The following is a 12,225-nucleotide window of genomic DNA, read 5'->3' as shown; positions in this document are numbered from 1 at the left end:
TCATTGCTATTGTCTGCCTTTGTAGTTGGTATCATGGACTTAAGTAATTTCTAAATAAATCCAAGAGACAGATGAGCTATCGGATGGCACTGGAAGTTTGGATCAACAAATCTCTGAAAACTATGTGTAAATTCCACCTTTAAGGAACTACAAAGTAACTCAGTTATTTTAAGCTTTCTTTTACAAGTAAATTCCTAGGCTGTTGATTGTCTGAATTGCAGCAATATTCTCCTTCCTTACTATAATACAACTGTCTCATTAGGAAACTGTTTATAGTCCCCAGTAAAACTAAAGGAAAATCAAAAGTTACGTGGTATGTTTTCAGTCTTGTAGCACTTATAGCTCTCATCTACTTTATATACAACAGTATATGGCTTATCTCAATTTCCTGGGAAATAATTTTAGACTTCCTTTAGAAATCTAACTGAGTTTAGATTTACATTTTCTTACAGGAATTGTGTTAATAATGGAAGTATTTTTTTTCATACTGCAGCAGTAGTAATTTGGTTGTGTTTTGTATTTGAAAATAAAGCTTTTCCTCCAGCATACCCTACACCAGGTATCAGGTGAAACCCAAGTCTGCATACATTTGTGACCAAAACAAGTTTATTGTTCAGCAGAAAAAACTATAATAGAGTTCAAAAGGGAAGTCTGCCTGTGCTGTTACAGCTGTTTACTTGAAACCAGCTTTAAAAGACTTATACTGGCATGGACCTTTGTTTAAATAAACTTTCACTTTTGGTATTTATTTGTTTGAGTAATTATACTTAAATCTGTTTTGCTTAAAGCATGCTCATCTGTGTAAAGATACAAAGTTCATTTAATGCTTTGCATTAATTCCAGAGATGTATTAATTATCTCTTAAAATTACTTTGCTATGTTCATTGCCAACTTTAACTCTCTGATCTCCAACTACAAATGAAATACTTACCCCCAGGTACAGACTGACACTTAAGTCTGAGCAATATTCTTTATTAAAGCAGAAAGTACCTCAACCGAATGCAACATAAAATTCACCTTGTATTCAAAAGCTTTACACTGTAAAGCCTAAAAAGATTGTTCAGTTAGGACTGTGCTCCATTCTGCATGTAAAAAATCAGTTTAATAGAACCAAACTACAATCAGTTATGCTGAAAAAGCTTTTTTCTTTTTGCGAGGTGGTTTCTTTATCTTATTGGGATTTGGGACAAGTTTCTTGATTTTCAAAGGCTGCAAAATTACATTTGAAAGATCAGGCTGATTGCTTTCTGTACGCTTCCGCTTCTGGCTTGTGAGCTCATCCCCCAGTGCCTCTGCAAGCTCGTCAGGTTCCTCATTTTCTGAAGAATCTGTATCTGCGTAAGCCACAGATTCTTCACTTCTGTACTGAAACCACGGCACTTCCAGTGCTGGTATCTTTGGAATTATTGCTTCTATTGTTTCAGTAAATTTATCAGACTGCTTTTTGAAGCCTAGTGCTAAAATGGACGTTAAGCCAAGAAGTGGCGCGACTGTTTCACTGAGCCGGGGCACTTGGCCTGCGGGTGTGGCTCGACTTGCGCTCAGCTCAATGAGATGCGATGTGATCATGGCAGGCTTTGCAGACTTGCACACCAGCAAGAGAAGCAGTTCATTTCTTTCCAATGCTTTTGTAACTTCATTAACTCCAATAGCAAGCTGTCTTCTGATACTTATGTCAGTCCACCCTGGTTTTTGCTGATGGCTTTCTGTTTCCTCCTCTTTAGGGAGTTCGTTGGTGCTAGCATCGCACTTTCTTTCCATTTGTTTTTTTGTAAGGGAACGTTTTTTCTTTCTTGGACTCTCAATCTTTTTAAGTCCAACATGTTTAATCCTTTCTTCTAAGGTCTGTAGTATAAAATGCATATCTTTTCCATCTATGGTTTTCCACTGAAAAACAAAGGGGTTATCTAGACATGTTTTTACAGTGATTTTCTTTGCTTTACGAAGTGTTGCCGTCCCTTGCTGAATTACAGACATCCTGAGGTTCTTCTGTGTTTTGTCACCCTAGGGAAGAAAGAAACATTAGTCAAAGTACTGTACTGTTTGCTGGGAACATCACTGCCACAAGCTTCTTTTGGGAATGCAGAAAAGAAATGTCAAATATCCTATGTCAAAGTGATATTGGCAGCTATCACCTTCTTCATAGTGCTCAGTGCTAATCCTTCACACATCTTCCGGAAGGCAGATGCTGTGTTGCTTTTTTTTGTTTATAAATAATAAAAAAACTAGACTGGACAGCAAGGCAACAGCAGTGATGAAACCCTTCAGAAGCTGAACAAAAGCAGCTGGAGGTATTACAGATGTAAAAAACAAACAAAAAACCACAATCAAACAACCCCACCCCCAGAGTCATGGGTTGAAAGACCACTACATTTTTGCTGTTGCACAGCTGCATTGTCCCCCATGCATGTGAGGAAAACAAAAAAAGCTGAATCACAACATGACACAAGCTCCAAGTCCCTAAATTTATTTAAGATTTTTAGAAATTTGTCTTTTCAGTCTTTACTCCATGCCTTTGTGTTTTTCTGCATTTGGAAGGCATGATAGAGATTTGCCTCAGACTCTTATTAATTTTTGCTGTGAACCCTATGAAATGCCCTGGGCCACCCCAGCAAAGGCCCATCCAGCCCTGCTGTGTCTCCAGCAGCAGGAACTAGAGAAACTGTTAGGGAAGGACAGGCTGCCATTCTCCTCAGCTCCCAAACACACAGAATGGTTGCATCTGGGATGTAAGAAGATCTGACAGCTTACCCTGTTAGTCCTTTATGGAGCCATCATTCATGCAGTTATCTAATCCCTTTTGCTAACCATCATAGTGGCAACAACCAAAAAGTGGAAACAACTAAAGAATGGAAACGACCACTAGAAACCTAAAATGCGACCGAGTTAGAAATGGAAGCTTATGACAACTTAAAAAAATTAGCTCTAGGTTATATCTTCTAAAAGCTTTTAACTGGGGATGCTCTGATGACTTTTTACAGGGGATATCAAGCAAAGTTAGCAACAGACTCGTGTATGAGAAAGAAGCAAAACGAGGGATTTCCCAGCTGAAAGATTACAGTTTTCTTTCCAAAATGGGTACTGCTGAGGAAAACAAGCGTGCAGGGATAAGATAAAAACTACAAACACCGGGCTTCTCCACCTCGCGCCGCTGTCTCGACCTCCTCGCTTCCTGCGGAAGGGAGAACAAGAGGAGCGCCGCCCACGTTCACCTCCGCCAGGAACCCCCTCCAGCCCCTTCCGCTCCGCGGGCGCCGCCTGCTCCCGACACAGAGAAGCGCGGGTCAGAGCACGGCCCGGTAGGACGCGCTGCAGGCGGCGGCGGGTCCCTGGGGCGGGGGCTCCCGCCGCCCCCTCGGCCCCGCAGCCGGGACCGAGCACCCGCTCCCCGGGCCGCCGCCCGCCCGCCGAGCGCCTGCGGGCCGGGCCGGGCCCCGCGCAAACGCTGCGGCCGCGGGAAGGTGTGTCCGCTGCCCGCCCGCGGGGCCCGGCCCGCAGTGCCCCGCGTCCCCCGCGCGGAGCCCGCCCTACCTCGGCCGCTCCGCCCGGGCCCCGCTCCGCGCACACGCCGCCGCCGCCGCAGCTCGGCCCCGCTCCGCCCGTGTCCCCGCCCCCGCGCCTCCTCCTCCCGCCCCGGGGCCTCCTCCGGAGCGAGCTGAGGAGGAGCAGCGCGGCAGCCGTAGAGATGAGGGGGGGGGCTCGGGCGGCCGAAAAATGCCCCGCGGGAGGCGGGTGCAGCGCGGAGGCGCCGGGTCCCGGTCCCGGCTGGGGCGGCTGAGCGGGCAGGCGCCGCGGGCGGGCAGCGGAGACCGCTGGATAGCACCGCTGGATAGCACCGCTGGATAGCACCGCTGGATAGCACCGCATCTAACGGTGCCGGTGCCCGGGCTGCGGTCGGTGCCACATGGAGAAACGCGTTGCGTTGGTGGAAGGCAGCACTGAAGCGCTGGTGCCGGGAACCTGCGCCTGGCGGGTCTAACCCCAGGTTTAGCACTGGCGCTCCCGCGTTTTGAACGTTCCCGATAATGGGCGCATAGGCGATAGCAGATTTGCTTTGTCATATGTGAGCTGGCGGCATCGTGGCCAAGTCACCGGGTACTTCATAGGGACTTCACAGCAACCTCGCTGCAGTGCAATAATGCAACATACTGCGCACGTACATTACATTCTGTAACTAAGATGACAGGTAAGGACTGGTTACGTTCAATGTTTCTCACAGTCTGCCCCGAGCCATTAACAAATCTTGACACACACATTCAGTTTCTACATTCACCTTACAGTGTGGTTACAGGCAGCCTCTGGGCCTGAAAGAGCAGAGCTTCCCCAGCAGGAATAAGAGCTTCGGCGCTTCAGAGTTGTTTTCAAATTTATTTAAAATCTTGTACTTACTGAAATTTACGTGTTTTTTTTTCTTGTTAAATCCTGGCTTAATTTAACGTGGACTTGCTCTGAGAGAAAACACTCTTTTTCACGGGTTTATGGAAGTTAGTGGGTTAAAAACATGCAGAAACACACAGTATTGTGATCAAACTATGCTCAGGGAATGCTGAACATAAATGTAAAGAGGTGTGAATATAAATAATTTATTAATGGATAGGATAAGCAGGGATGGATTTTTTTTTCCTTCAGTGGTTACAGTTGTAGGCTAGTTTATCAATTAATATTATTTTTATTCTGTATTTAGTAGAACAAATTAAAACCCAGCGTTCACAAGGTACCTTCTCTGTGTAGCTGCTTGTGTGAGGTATCTATCGCCGGGATGATCTGCAGGTTTTCCAGAGTTGCAGCTGGACAATGCGAGGTTCCAGGGCGGGCTGGGCGTGGGCACGGGCAGAGGCTGCACCAGAGGTTCGAGCAGCAATAACCGGGCTGGTTGCCGTTCAAGTCACCCAAGAAATTTCTTTTTCAAACAAATGGCTTGAGAATCCTGCTGTATCGCTGCTCTCCAAGCCTGGTGACCTAATCCTCAGTGGTATGGAAACGAGCTCAGGCTTTCTGAGGAAACGACTGAGGGCTTAATGCTCACTGCCCCCACCGCCCCTTCCCTGGGGTTCGCAGCCGCTCAGCTGTGCCGGCAGGGCTCGGGAGGCGCATTGGGAGCGAGCCCGTGTCGTGCCTCAGCCGGGAGCTGAGGTCACTGGGACCATCCCAGCGCCACCGCGCCCGCCCCGCGGGAGCCCTCAGGCAGAGGCGCCGCGTCCCCGCCGCGGAAGGAACGAGGCCGCTCCCTGGGCATCCATCCTCGCAGCATCATGACTCTCCAGGTAAGCAGTTCTGCATCTGGTGACACAGACGCGAGGAGAGGAGAGGCAAGGGATGCACTGTCTATCTGTGCAGTGCCGTGTTGGAGACTGCGGTATTTCTGCAGCATAAGGATTAGTACTGCAAAATCGAGGTTACCTTGCAGCGAGGGAAATTTTTCTAAACCCTTGGAGGTTAAATAATGCATTACTTTCCTACAAGTGGAGGGTGAGAAACATGCTGGTTATTTTGTACAATTCATAGGTCATATAATTTTTAGGAGCCTTACCTGTTTAGAGCATGCGTTAATTATTTTTCTTGGCGTCTGCATTTGAGTTTGCCAGGACTGAGTTAGGCATTGAAAGGCAGGTAAATACTTATGTTTTTAGGACTAGCTAGTTACTTAGAGCTCTAAAATGAGGAGGGAAACTTCTAACACTGAGGCAGTGGTATATGTGCATTTGGGAAGCATGAATAATTTTTAAGTGAGTTCTGTGTATTTTTTTAGATTGTGTGCATCTTTGTTACATTTTGATGGGCTTGTGTTGTTGTAGGAAAGCTTCTACGTCCTACCTTCTGGCTAGAGAGAGCTTCCTTCTTCCTTCTCTCTGAGTAGGGCTTTAAATAGTTCTTGGGGAAATTATCTTCATTGCTGGCGTTTAGCCTCCTACATTTTCGAGAAACTATGAATACTTCCCTTGTCTTACCCATGCCGTGATGGATTAGGCTGTTTTTCTTTGTTAGGCTTTCCTATTATCCCTTTCTCTTTAAGATTTGCAAGCCCTTTTATCCCGGTCTCATAATAATGTCTCTCTCAGATTGGTTAGTTTGCAAAGAGTGGACAACACAATGCTCTGACCTAGATGCAGGGAGTGCATTGCCAGTAGCTCAGCAATTTTCTTCTGAGCTGCAATTATGTTGAATAGAACAGAGGTTTCATTGTGGTGTATTACAGCTAAGAAGAAGAAAACTATTTCTTCAGTGGGTCAGAACTGCCAAATCCCAAAAATAACACCACCTTTGTTTAATTAACGATCACCAAAATTATATTTGTTTTATTCTGCCTTGAGTTTACTCTAGAAAATGAATTTATTATCCTTACGATTAAGCAATGAGCCATAAATCACAGTTAGAAAGAGCTGAGTGCAGTATGATATGCTGTTCCATTGTGGTATGCAGTTACACTTTCACATAAAAATCAGTGGTTGAAATACTGCAATGTCTTTACGTATTCTGTACTAGACATAGAGGTTTTCTATCCACATTGGTTTGGTTGACAGCCAGCATCCATATTGGATAAAAATTTATTGAATCAAGCTATATGGGAATGAGGACAACTTAATAATGTTTCATTAGGGAGGCTTAAAATATTTATAAGTTTTGCAGACTGTTAAAATATTCTGCATGAAGAATGTTTTTTCCTTTGCAAAAAGGGAGTATGTGATAATAGTCTGATAATTTGTGCATTTATCCCTAGTACATGTGTGTATGTTTTTCTGTAGATATTTTTATGCTTTTAATTTGAGGAGTGAAAGGGAATTTCATTGGCACATGATTAAAAGGAAATTATATTTTTATAGGCTGCTCATAAGCATGTTGTGTAAGCAGGCAAATTCTAAGCAACAGTCTGTGCACAACGATTGGTTAGAGGGGGATGAAAAAAGAAATGTTTAGTATTTATATTTCATTTCTGCATCTTTCTTGCTCTACAAGATATGTGTTTGCATATTTTTAAACAGTATCTTGTGATACTTGCCTATTGATGCATATAGAATAAAACTATGTGAAGATAAGGTTATTAACTTGATGGGTTCCTTAATTTATTTTTTTTATCTTTTGTCTTGTATAATCTAACAGTGCTTCTGGTTCATTCTTACTCTGAAGTTGTGGTTTAACTCCAGCCAGCAAATAAGGACCATGCAGCCACTTGCTACCCTTTCCCCCACCATGGGATGGGGAGGAGAATCACAGGAAAAAAAAAAGTAGGAACTTTTGGGTTGAGATAAGACTAGTTTAGTAATTAAAGCTAATTTATATATAATATATAAAATTTGTTAACAGTAATAAGAGAGAGAGCATGCACAATAAAACCCAAGAGAAACAAGGGATGCACAACACAATTGCTCACCACCCGCTGATCAGTGCCAAGCCCATCTCTGAGCTGCAGTCAGCCCCTCCTGGCCAATCCCCCCAGTTTATATACTGGGCATGATGTTCTGTGGTGTGGAATATCCCTTTGGCTAGTTTGGGTCAGCTGTCCTGACTCTGCTCCTCCCCAGCTTCTTGTGCCCCTCCTCACTGTCAGAGCATGAGACACTGAAAGTCCTTGGCTCAGTGTAAGGACTGCCCAGCAACAACTGAAACATCAGTGTGTTATCAGCACTATTCTCGTACCGAATCCAAAACACAGCACTGTACCAGCTACTAGGAAGAAAAATGAACTCTATCCCAGCCAAAGCCAGGATGGAAGTTTGGATCAGAAAACAATTCAAGACATGTGGAAGATTTCCGCTGACTTGAATGGTCCTTGTATGTCAATGCTGCCAGAGGCTCCCATGCAGTAGTAACTTATTTAAACTTTAAATAACGTGTGGCAACCCAGTTATGTTTTATTACTGATACCACTTCTTAATCTTACAGTTAAAGACCATGAATGCTGCTTTTGTTTGCATGTGTATGGATAATATTAAGAGATGTTTGCGATGAGGAGTCAGTGATAGGTACAGCAAGAATGTCACATTACTGGTATTTGGCTTAAGATGAAATATTCATTTTAATAAAATTTTACCAATTAAAAAAATCTGAAGTGTGGTGAGTCATCACATTTATTGTCATACTGTTGTCAGTGCATAGGAGGACGTCTTTTTCTGTAATTAGACTACAGTCTTGCTACCTGAGTACAGAACTCCTTCATATCCTAATGCTGCAGTGTCTGAAACACTGTGCAGCAGCGTGGCATGACTGGAGTGAGTCAGGGGTAGGCTGGGATGTAAATTCAGAGCATGTGAGTTCCTCTGCAGTATGTGCCTATGTCCTTGCTTCTGCCCTGAGATAAACACAAAGTGGAACAGGCTTATTTCCATGGAGGGATAAGCCACCTGTTTGTCACGGAACATAGTGAAATAAAGAGTCATACGAGCAATCTCACAGGTATGGAGTTCAGACTGCTATTCTGCTTATAGAGATGTCCCATCCCTGCTCCCAGGCTGAAGGCACCCCCACTGCGCCTAAGGCACAGGGCAAGGCACTTTTGCCCCAAACTCCGAATTCTCTCCCTGTGGTGTTGTGACTTGCTGGCCTCAAACATGTGGGTTCACCTTTCTGATTTTGCTTTTGAAAGGGAGGAAAATGTAACTTACTTACTTTCTATGGCCCTTGTCAATTTTTGGTGAAAAATTAAAAATGAGCTTAACATCTGAGCTTGCTGAAGTATTTCAGGTAGTTGTAGGAATTCCAGGTACAGTTACTCTGCAGAAGGAGAACAAGAGACAATACAGCATAAGATGAAAAATAAAGATTGCAAGGCTTTCATGAAAGCAAATATTAATATTACAAAAAAAAAAAAGCTGAGAAGCGAATGCTGTAAGGTCATTTCAACATTATTGACTCAACTTTTATATGTAGTCTAGGGCACACGATTTTTGTTTATCTAAATTATATATAACATATATACAAAACATATAAACGTATCCTGAGCCTTTTGGTATTTGTCTTGCAGTGCTCCCAAATACTCGGTTGGTTAAAAAAAAAAAAAATCCAGTGTTTACTTCTTAAAAGAAATCAGCCACAAAAAGTTGGACTTAAAGCTTCATGTTTTTCAGTGATTCTGTGGTATAGTTGCATTCTAGTAATATTGAGAATTATTTTTATTAAAACAGGAACAAACTGCATAACTAGTTACATGTTTTCAGTCTACAAAGTTTTAGATTTAAGAATATAATTTGGAAGTAATTTGGTGTAGAATTTATTCCAGAAGCTCTGTCAAATAGTATACTGTATAGAATGACCAAGTTTCAGAGTTATAAACAGACAAATTGCACTTGGAATCTTGCTAATTCTCAGAAGGATTGTTACATTCAAAATAGAACAGCAGCATTTCTTAAAACAGTCTTTATCAGTTCTAACACACCAGCTGTTCTCTGTATTCCTGCCTCCACTACTGGGCATTTGGTTCTGGGAGGCCTTGGTGAGAATCTCCCAGAGACTCCTGCTTGTCAGTTATGCAAACACTGGTTCTCACTGAGTTGGAAGATTATTTGTTAAAAAGCATCCTCATTGCTGCAGGATTTTTGTCCTTTCCTTCCACCGCATTTTTAAGGGTGCTACAAACTGACAGCTAGAGATAGGTATTATCATCATGAACCCTTCCCGTGTAATGTTCTGTGAATTCATAGCTGCAGTTTAAAGAAGATTCAAGATTTATTTTTAATTGCCGTTTTGCAGGGAGCATTCCTTTGCTAGAACACCCTTTTAATCGTACATCACGTTTTTTTAAAAACATCCCTTTTAAATGTACCTCTCTGCCTGCTGCTCCTTGTCATAACTCTGGTGTTACAGATGTACATTCTCCTGAGGCATGCACTTTTATTCTTAGGAGACTTGTGCTTTCCCTTGGTGGGTTTCAAATGGCAGTTGAAAATTTTGCAAAAAAATTAGAAATTCCTCAGAAGTTTGTGTCTGGGGAACCTCACTAGCCAAACTAAATTTCCATACCAAAATTAAAAAAAAAAAAAAGTGAATTCCATCTCAGGAGACAGAGGTGACTCATTTAGTAGGAGAGTGGCCAGTTTTCTGTGCAGGAAGCTGCAGTGCACTCAGCTACCTGCCCTTACCCTATTTCACCTGCTACTCCTGCCTTAATGCAGCCACCAGCTGATGTCTCCTTACATCAATGAATACGTAGTTTCATGATTCCATGAAGGGGCCTTTCTGTGAAGAAAGATCCATGAGCATCACTCTCTAACTAAATTATTTCCAATTTTTTCTTCTTAGATTTAAAACCAGAAATAGCCTTTCTCTTGTACTTTTTCTCTGTTTAAATAAAGAATGCTATAGTGAGTCCAGCTCTCATTCATACTTGCTTATTTCTATCACCTGATCCACCCAGCACAGTCCATTGCCAAGGAGAAAGGCATCAGTTAAGGAGACAAACGTGCATTAGGTTTTCTTATTTTTTAAAAAAAAAAAAAGGTCTTTCCTATAACTAAGGGAAAAGGTGGTCTAAAGAAACACAGTACAGACTTCTGAGGTAATACTATGATCTCAATGATTTAAACAGAGCCACAGCATACATGCTGAAACCAATGTTGAATATGTTGCTGATTTTAAGACCCAAGTTTTAAGATTTTTTTTTACATTTTATATATATATGTGTGCGTGCATGTGCCATAGCACATCTTGCAGGATATAGTGTGCTTCTGCAAATGCAGATCCAACTTAAAAGCTAAACTAATTATTGAAACCAGCATATAGCATATGAAAGTACCTATACCTTTTTGTGTTGGGGTAGTGCAGTGACCTGACGGGTCAGTGGTCACTGTATGAAATCTATCTCTCTGAAATGTCCTGAGCATGAGACAGAATGCCAAAGTCTAGCCCAAGACTTACTGTATGGCCTCAAGTTGATGTGAATGTGTGATGCATGATGATGAAAGGAGTACATTTACAGTGCACTCGTGTGCTCCACTGTGTTTGAGAGCTGGGTGTGGAAGGTGGTCCTGGCAGTAGCACTGCTCATCCCCGTGAGGTGTCTCTGTGCCAGCTGTTGATCACCTACTCTGCTGTCAGCAGAGCTGTGGAAACGAAGGGTGAAGTGGGCAGTGCCCCTCAGAGGGTTTTCAAGCTCCACCACTCGAATCAACACTATGGAAGCAGAGATTACTGCTGGGGTGTAAAGTTCAATGAACACCTTCATACCCACAGTGTGACTGTGAAAGACACGCACTACATAAAATGTGGAGGCTGCCTGCATGAATATATCTGTAGCTATTCTGACACTAGACAGTCTGTAATGGTTCCAAGTGTTTAGATGTAAAACTATTTATCTTAGAAGTACAGACCCTATCAGCTATGTAATCCTAGTTCCTCTTCTAACGAAGTACAGTTTCATTAAGCTTCTTTCATGGATAAACACCTCGACTTACCACTAAACCCAAGCGAGTGATTGAGAATATGTAATGATACTACTGTGTGCCCTGTGCCTCATGTTTTAAGCACGCCCCTTGAGAGGAAAACCAACACTTTCTGTTCTTTCATCAGGCTGACTTTGACGGTGCTGCAGAAGATGTAAAAAAATTAAAAACAAGACCAACTGATGAAGAACTGAAGGAACTATATGGATTCTACAAACAGGCTACCGTTGGAGATATTAATATTGGTATTTTTACATATGCTTCACATTTACTCCCATACCTTGATGAAATCAAGCTGATGTTATGTAAATCGGCATGATAATCAAACGTATGCATTTATTTTGGCAGAATGTCCAGGAATGCTAGATTTGAAAGGCAAAGCAAAATGGGAGGCATGGAACCTGAAAAAAGGTGTTAAACCAATTAAATTTACATCATGTAGTCATGTTTAGAGGACAAATGAGGAAAGATAATGATTCCTACTTTCCTTTACAGGTTTATCAAAGGAGGATGCCATGAACGCCTATATCTCTAAAGCAAAAGCAATGGTAGAAAAATATGGGATCTAGAATATTCAAAGTAATTCCCACTAATAATTAACTCTTCAGTAGCTAATGAACTAACTCTGTTGAGAACACTGCAATACTAACTCCTTACTGTGTAGTCTGACTAATATCTTTTAAGCATAAGCTGACTGTAAAGGGTATTTATATACATACTCTATTTTTAGATTGTATCTTATTCTAAATAAATTTGAACCTAATAAATTAAGCTTTCTGTAAGAATTGTGGATTTTTGTGGGTATTAAATTATATTTAGCATTTTTACAGAAGCAGGCAAACAGAAGCTCTGG

At 42.3% G+C, this 12,225-nt stretch overlaps 2 protein-coding genes across 7 annotated transcripts; one reads left to right on the top strand and one right to left on the bottom strand.

Annotated features, from left to right (window-relative positions):
- Positions 1 to 588: 588 nt before the first annotated feature.
- On the bottom strand, positions 589 to 5,004 carry RPP38 (ribonuclease P/MRP subunit p38). 6 transcript variants are annotated; one of them, XM_017817127.1, is made up of 2 exons: positions 4,719 to 5,004; positions 589 to 2,004 (listed from the first exon to the last, which is right to left on the bottom strand). In XM_017817127.1, the coding sequence occupies exon 2, from the start codon at positions 1,975 to 1,977 to the stop codon at positions 1,126 to 1,128; it is 852 nt and encodes a 283-aa protein (XP_017672616.1). In that variant the 5' UTR covers positions 1,978 to 2,004; positions 4,719 to 5,004; the 3' UTR covers positions 589 to 1,125. The 6 variants fall into 6 exon arrangements, with proteins under 6 accessions (XP_017672616.1, XP_017672611.1, XP_017672612.1 ...); XM_017817122.1 differs by lacking the exon at positions 4,719 to 5,004 and adding an exon at positions 3,981 to 4,228; XM_017817123.1 differs by lacking the exon at positions 4,719 to 5,004 and adding an exon at positions 3,532 to 3,583.
- Positions 5,005 to 5,131: 127 nt separating this feature from the next.
- On the top strand, positions 5,132 to 12,140 carry ACBD7 (acyl-CoA binding domain containing 7). The gene is made up of 4 exons (XM_017817128.1): positions 5,132 to 5,264; positions 11,500 to 11,617; positions 11,721 to 11,783; positions 11,868 to 12,140. Exons 1-4 carry the CDS (start codon positions 5,253 to 5,255, stop codon positions 11,939 to 11,941), a joined length of 267 nt encoding a protein of 88 aa, XP_017672617.1. The 5' UTR covers positions 5,132 to 5,252; the 3' UTR covers positions 11,942 to 12,140.
- The last annotated feature ends 85 nt before the right edge of the window (positions 12,141 to 12,225 follow it).

This window comes from Lepidothrix coronata, unplaced genomic scaffold, assembly GCF_001604755.1.
Source record: "Lepidothrix coronata isolate B3197 unplaced genomic scaffold, Lepidothrix_coronata-1.0 Scaffold59, whole genome shotgun sequence".
NCBI classification, from domain to species: Eukaryota; Metazoa; Chordata; class Aves; order Passeriformes; family Pipridae; genus Lepidothrix; species Lepidothrix coronata.
This window is presented reverse-complemented; position numbering and strand designations above follow the sequence as displayed.

Excerpts from the sequence above, each read along its gene's own strand:
- RPP38 (XM_017817122.1), bottom strand. The coding sequence starts at position 4,061 with ATGACAAAGCAAATCTGCTATCGCCTATGCGCCCATTATCGGGAACGT. Across the intron at positions 2,005-3,980 it reads GCGCCAGTGCTAAACCTGGG|GGTGACAAAACACAGAAGAA; the intron begins GTTAGACCCGCC and ends TTTCTTCCCTAG.
- ACBD7 (XM_017817128.1), top strand. Across the intron at positions 11,618-11,720 it reads CGTTGGAGATATTAATATTG|AATGTCCAGGAATGCTAGAT; the intron begins GTATTTTTACAT and ends TTATTTTGGCAG. Across the intron at positions 11,784-11,867 it reads GGCATGGAACCTGAAAAAAG|GTTTATCAAAGGAGGATGCC; the intron begins GTGTTAAACCAA and ends TTTCCTTTACAG.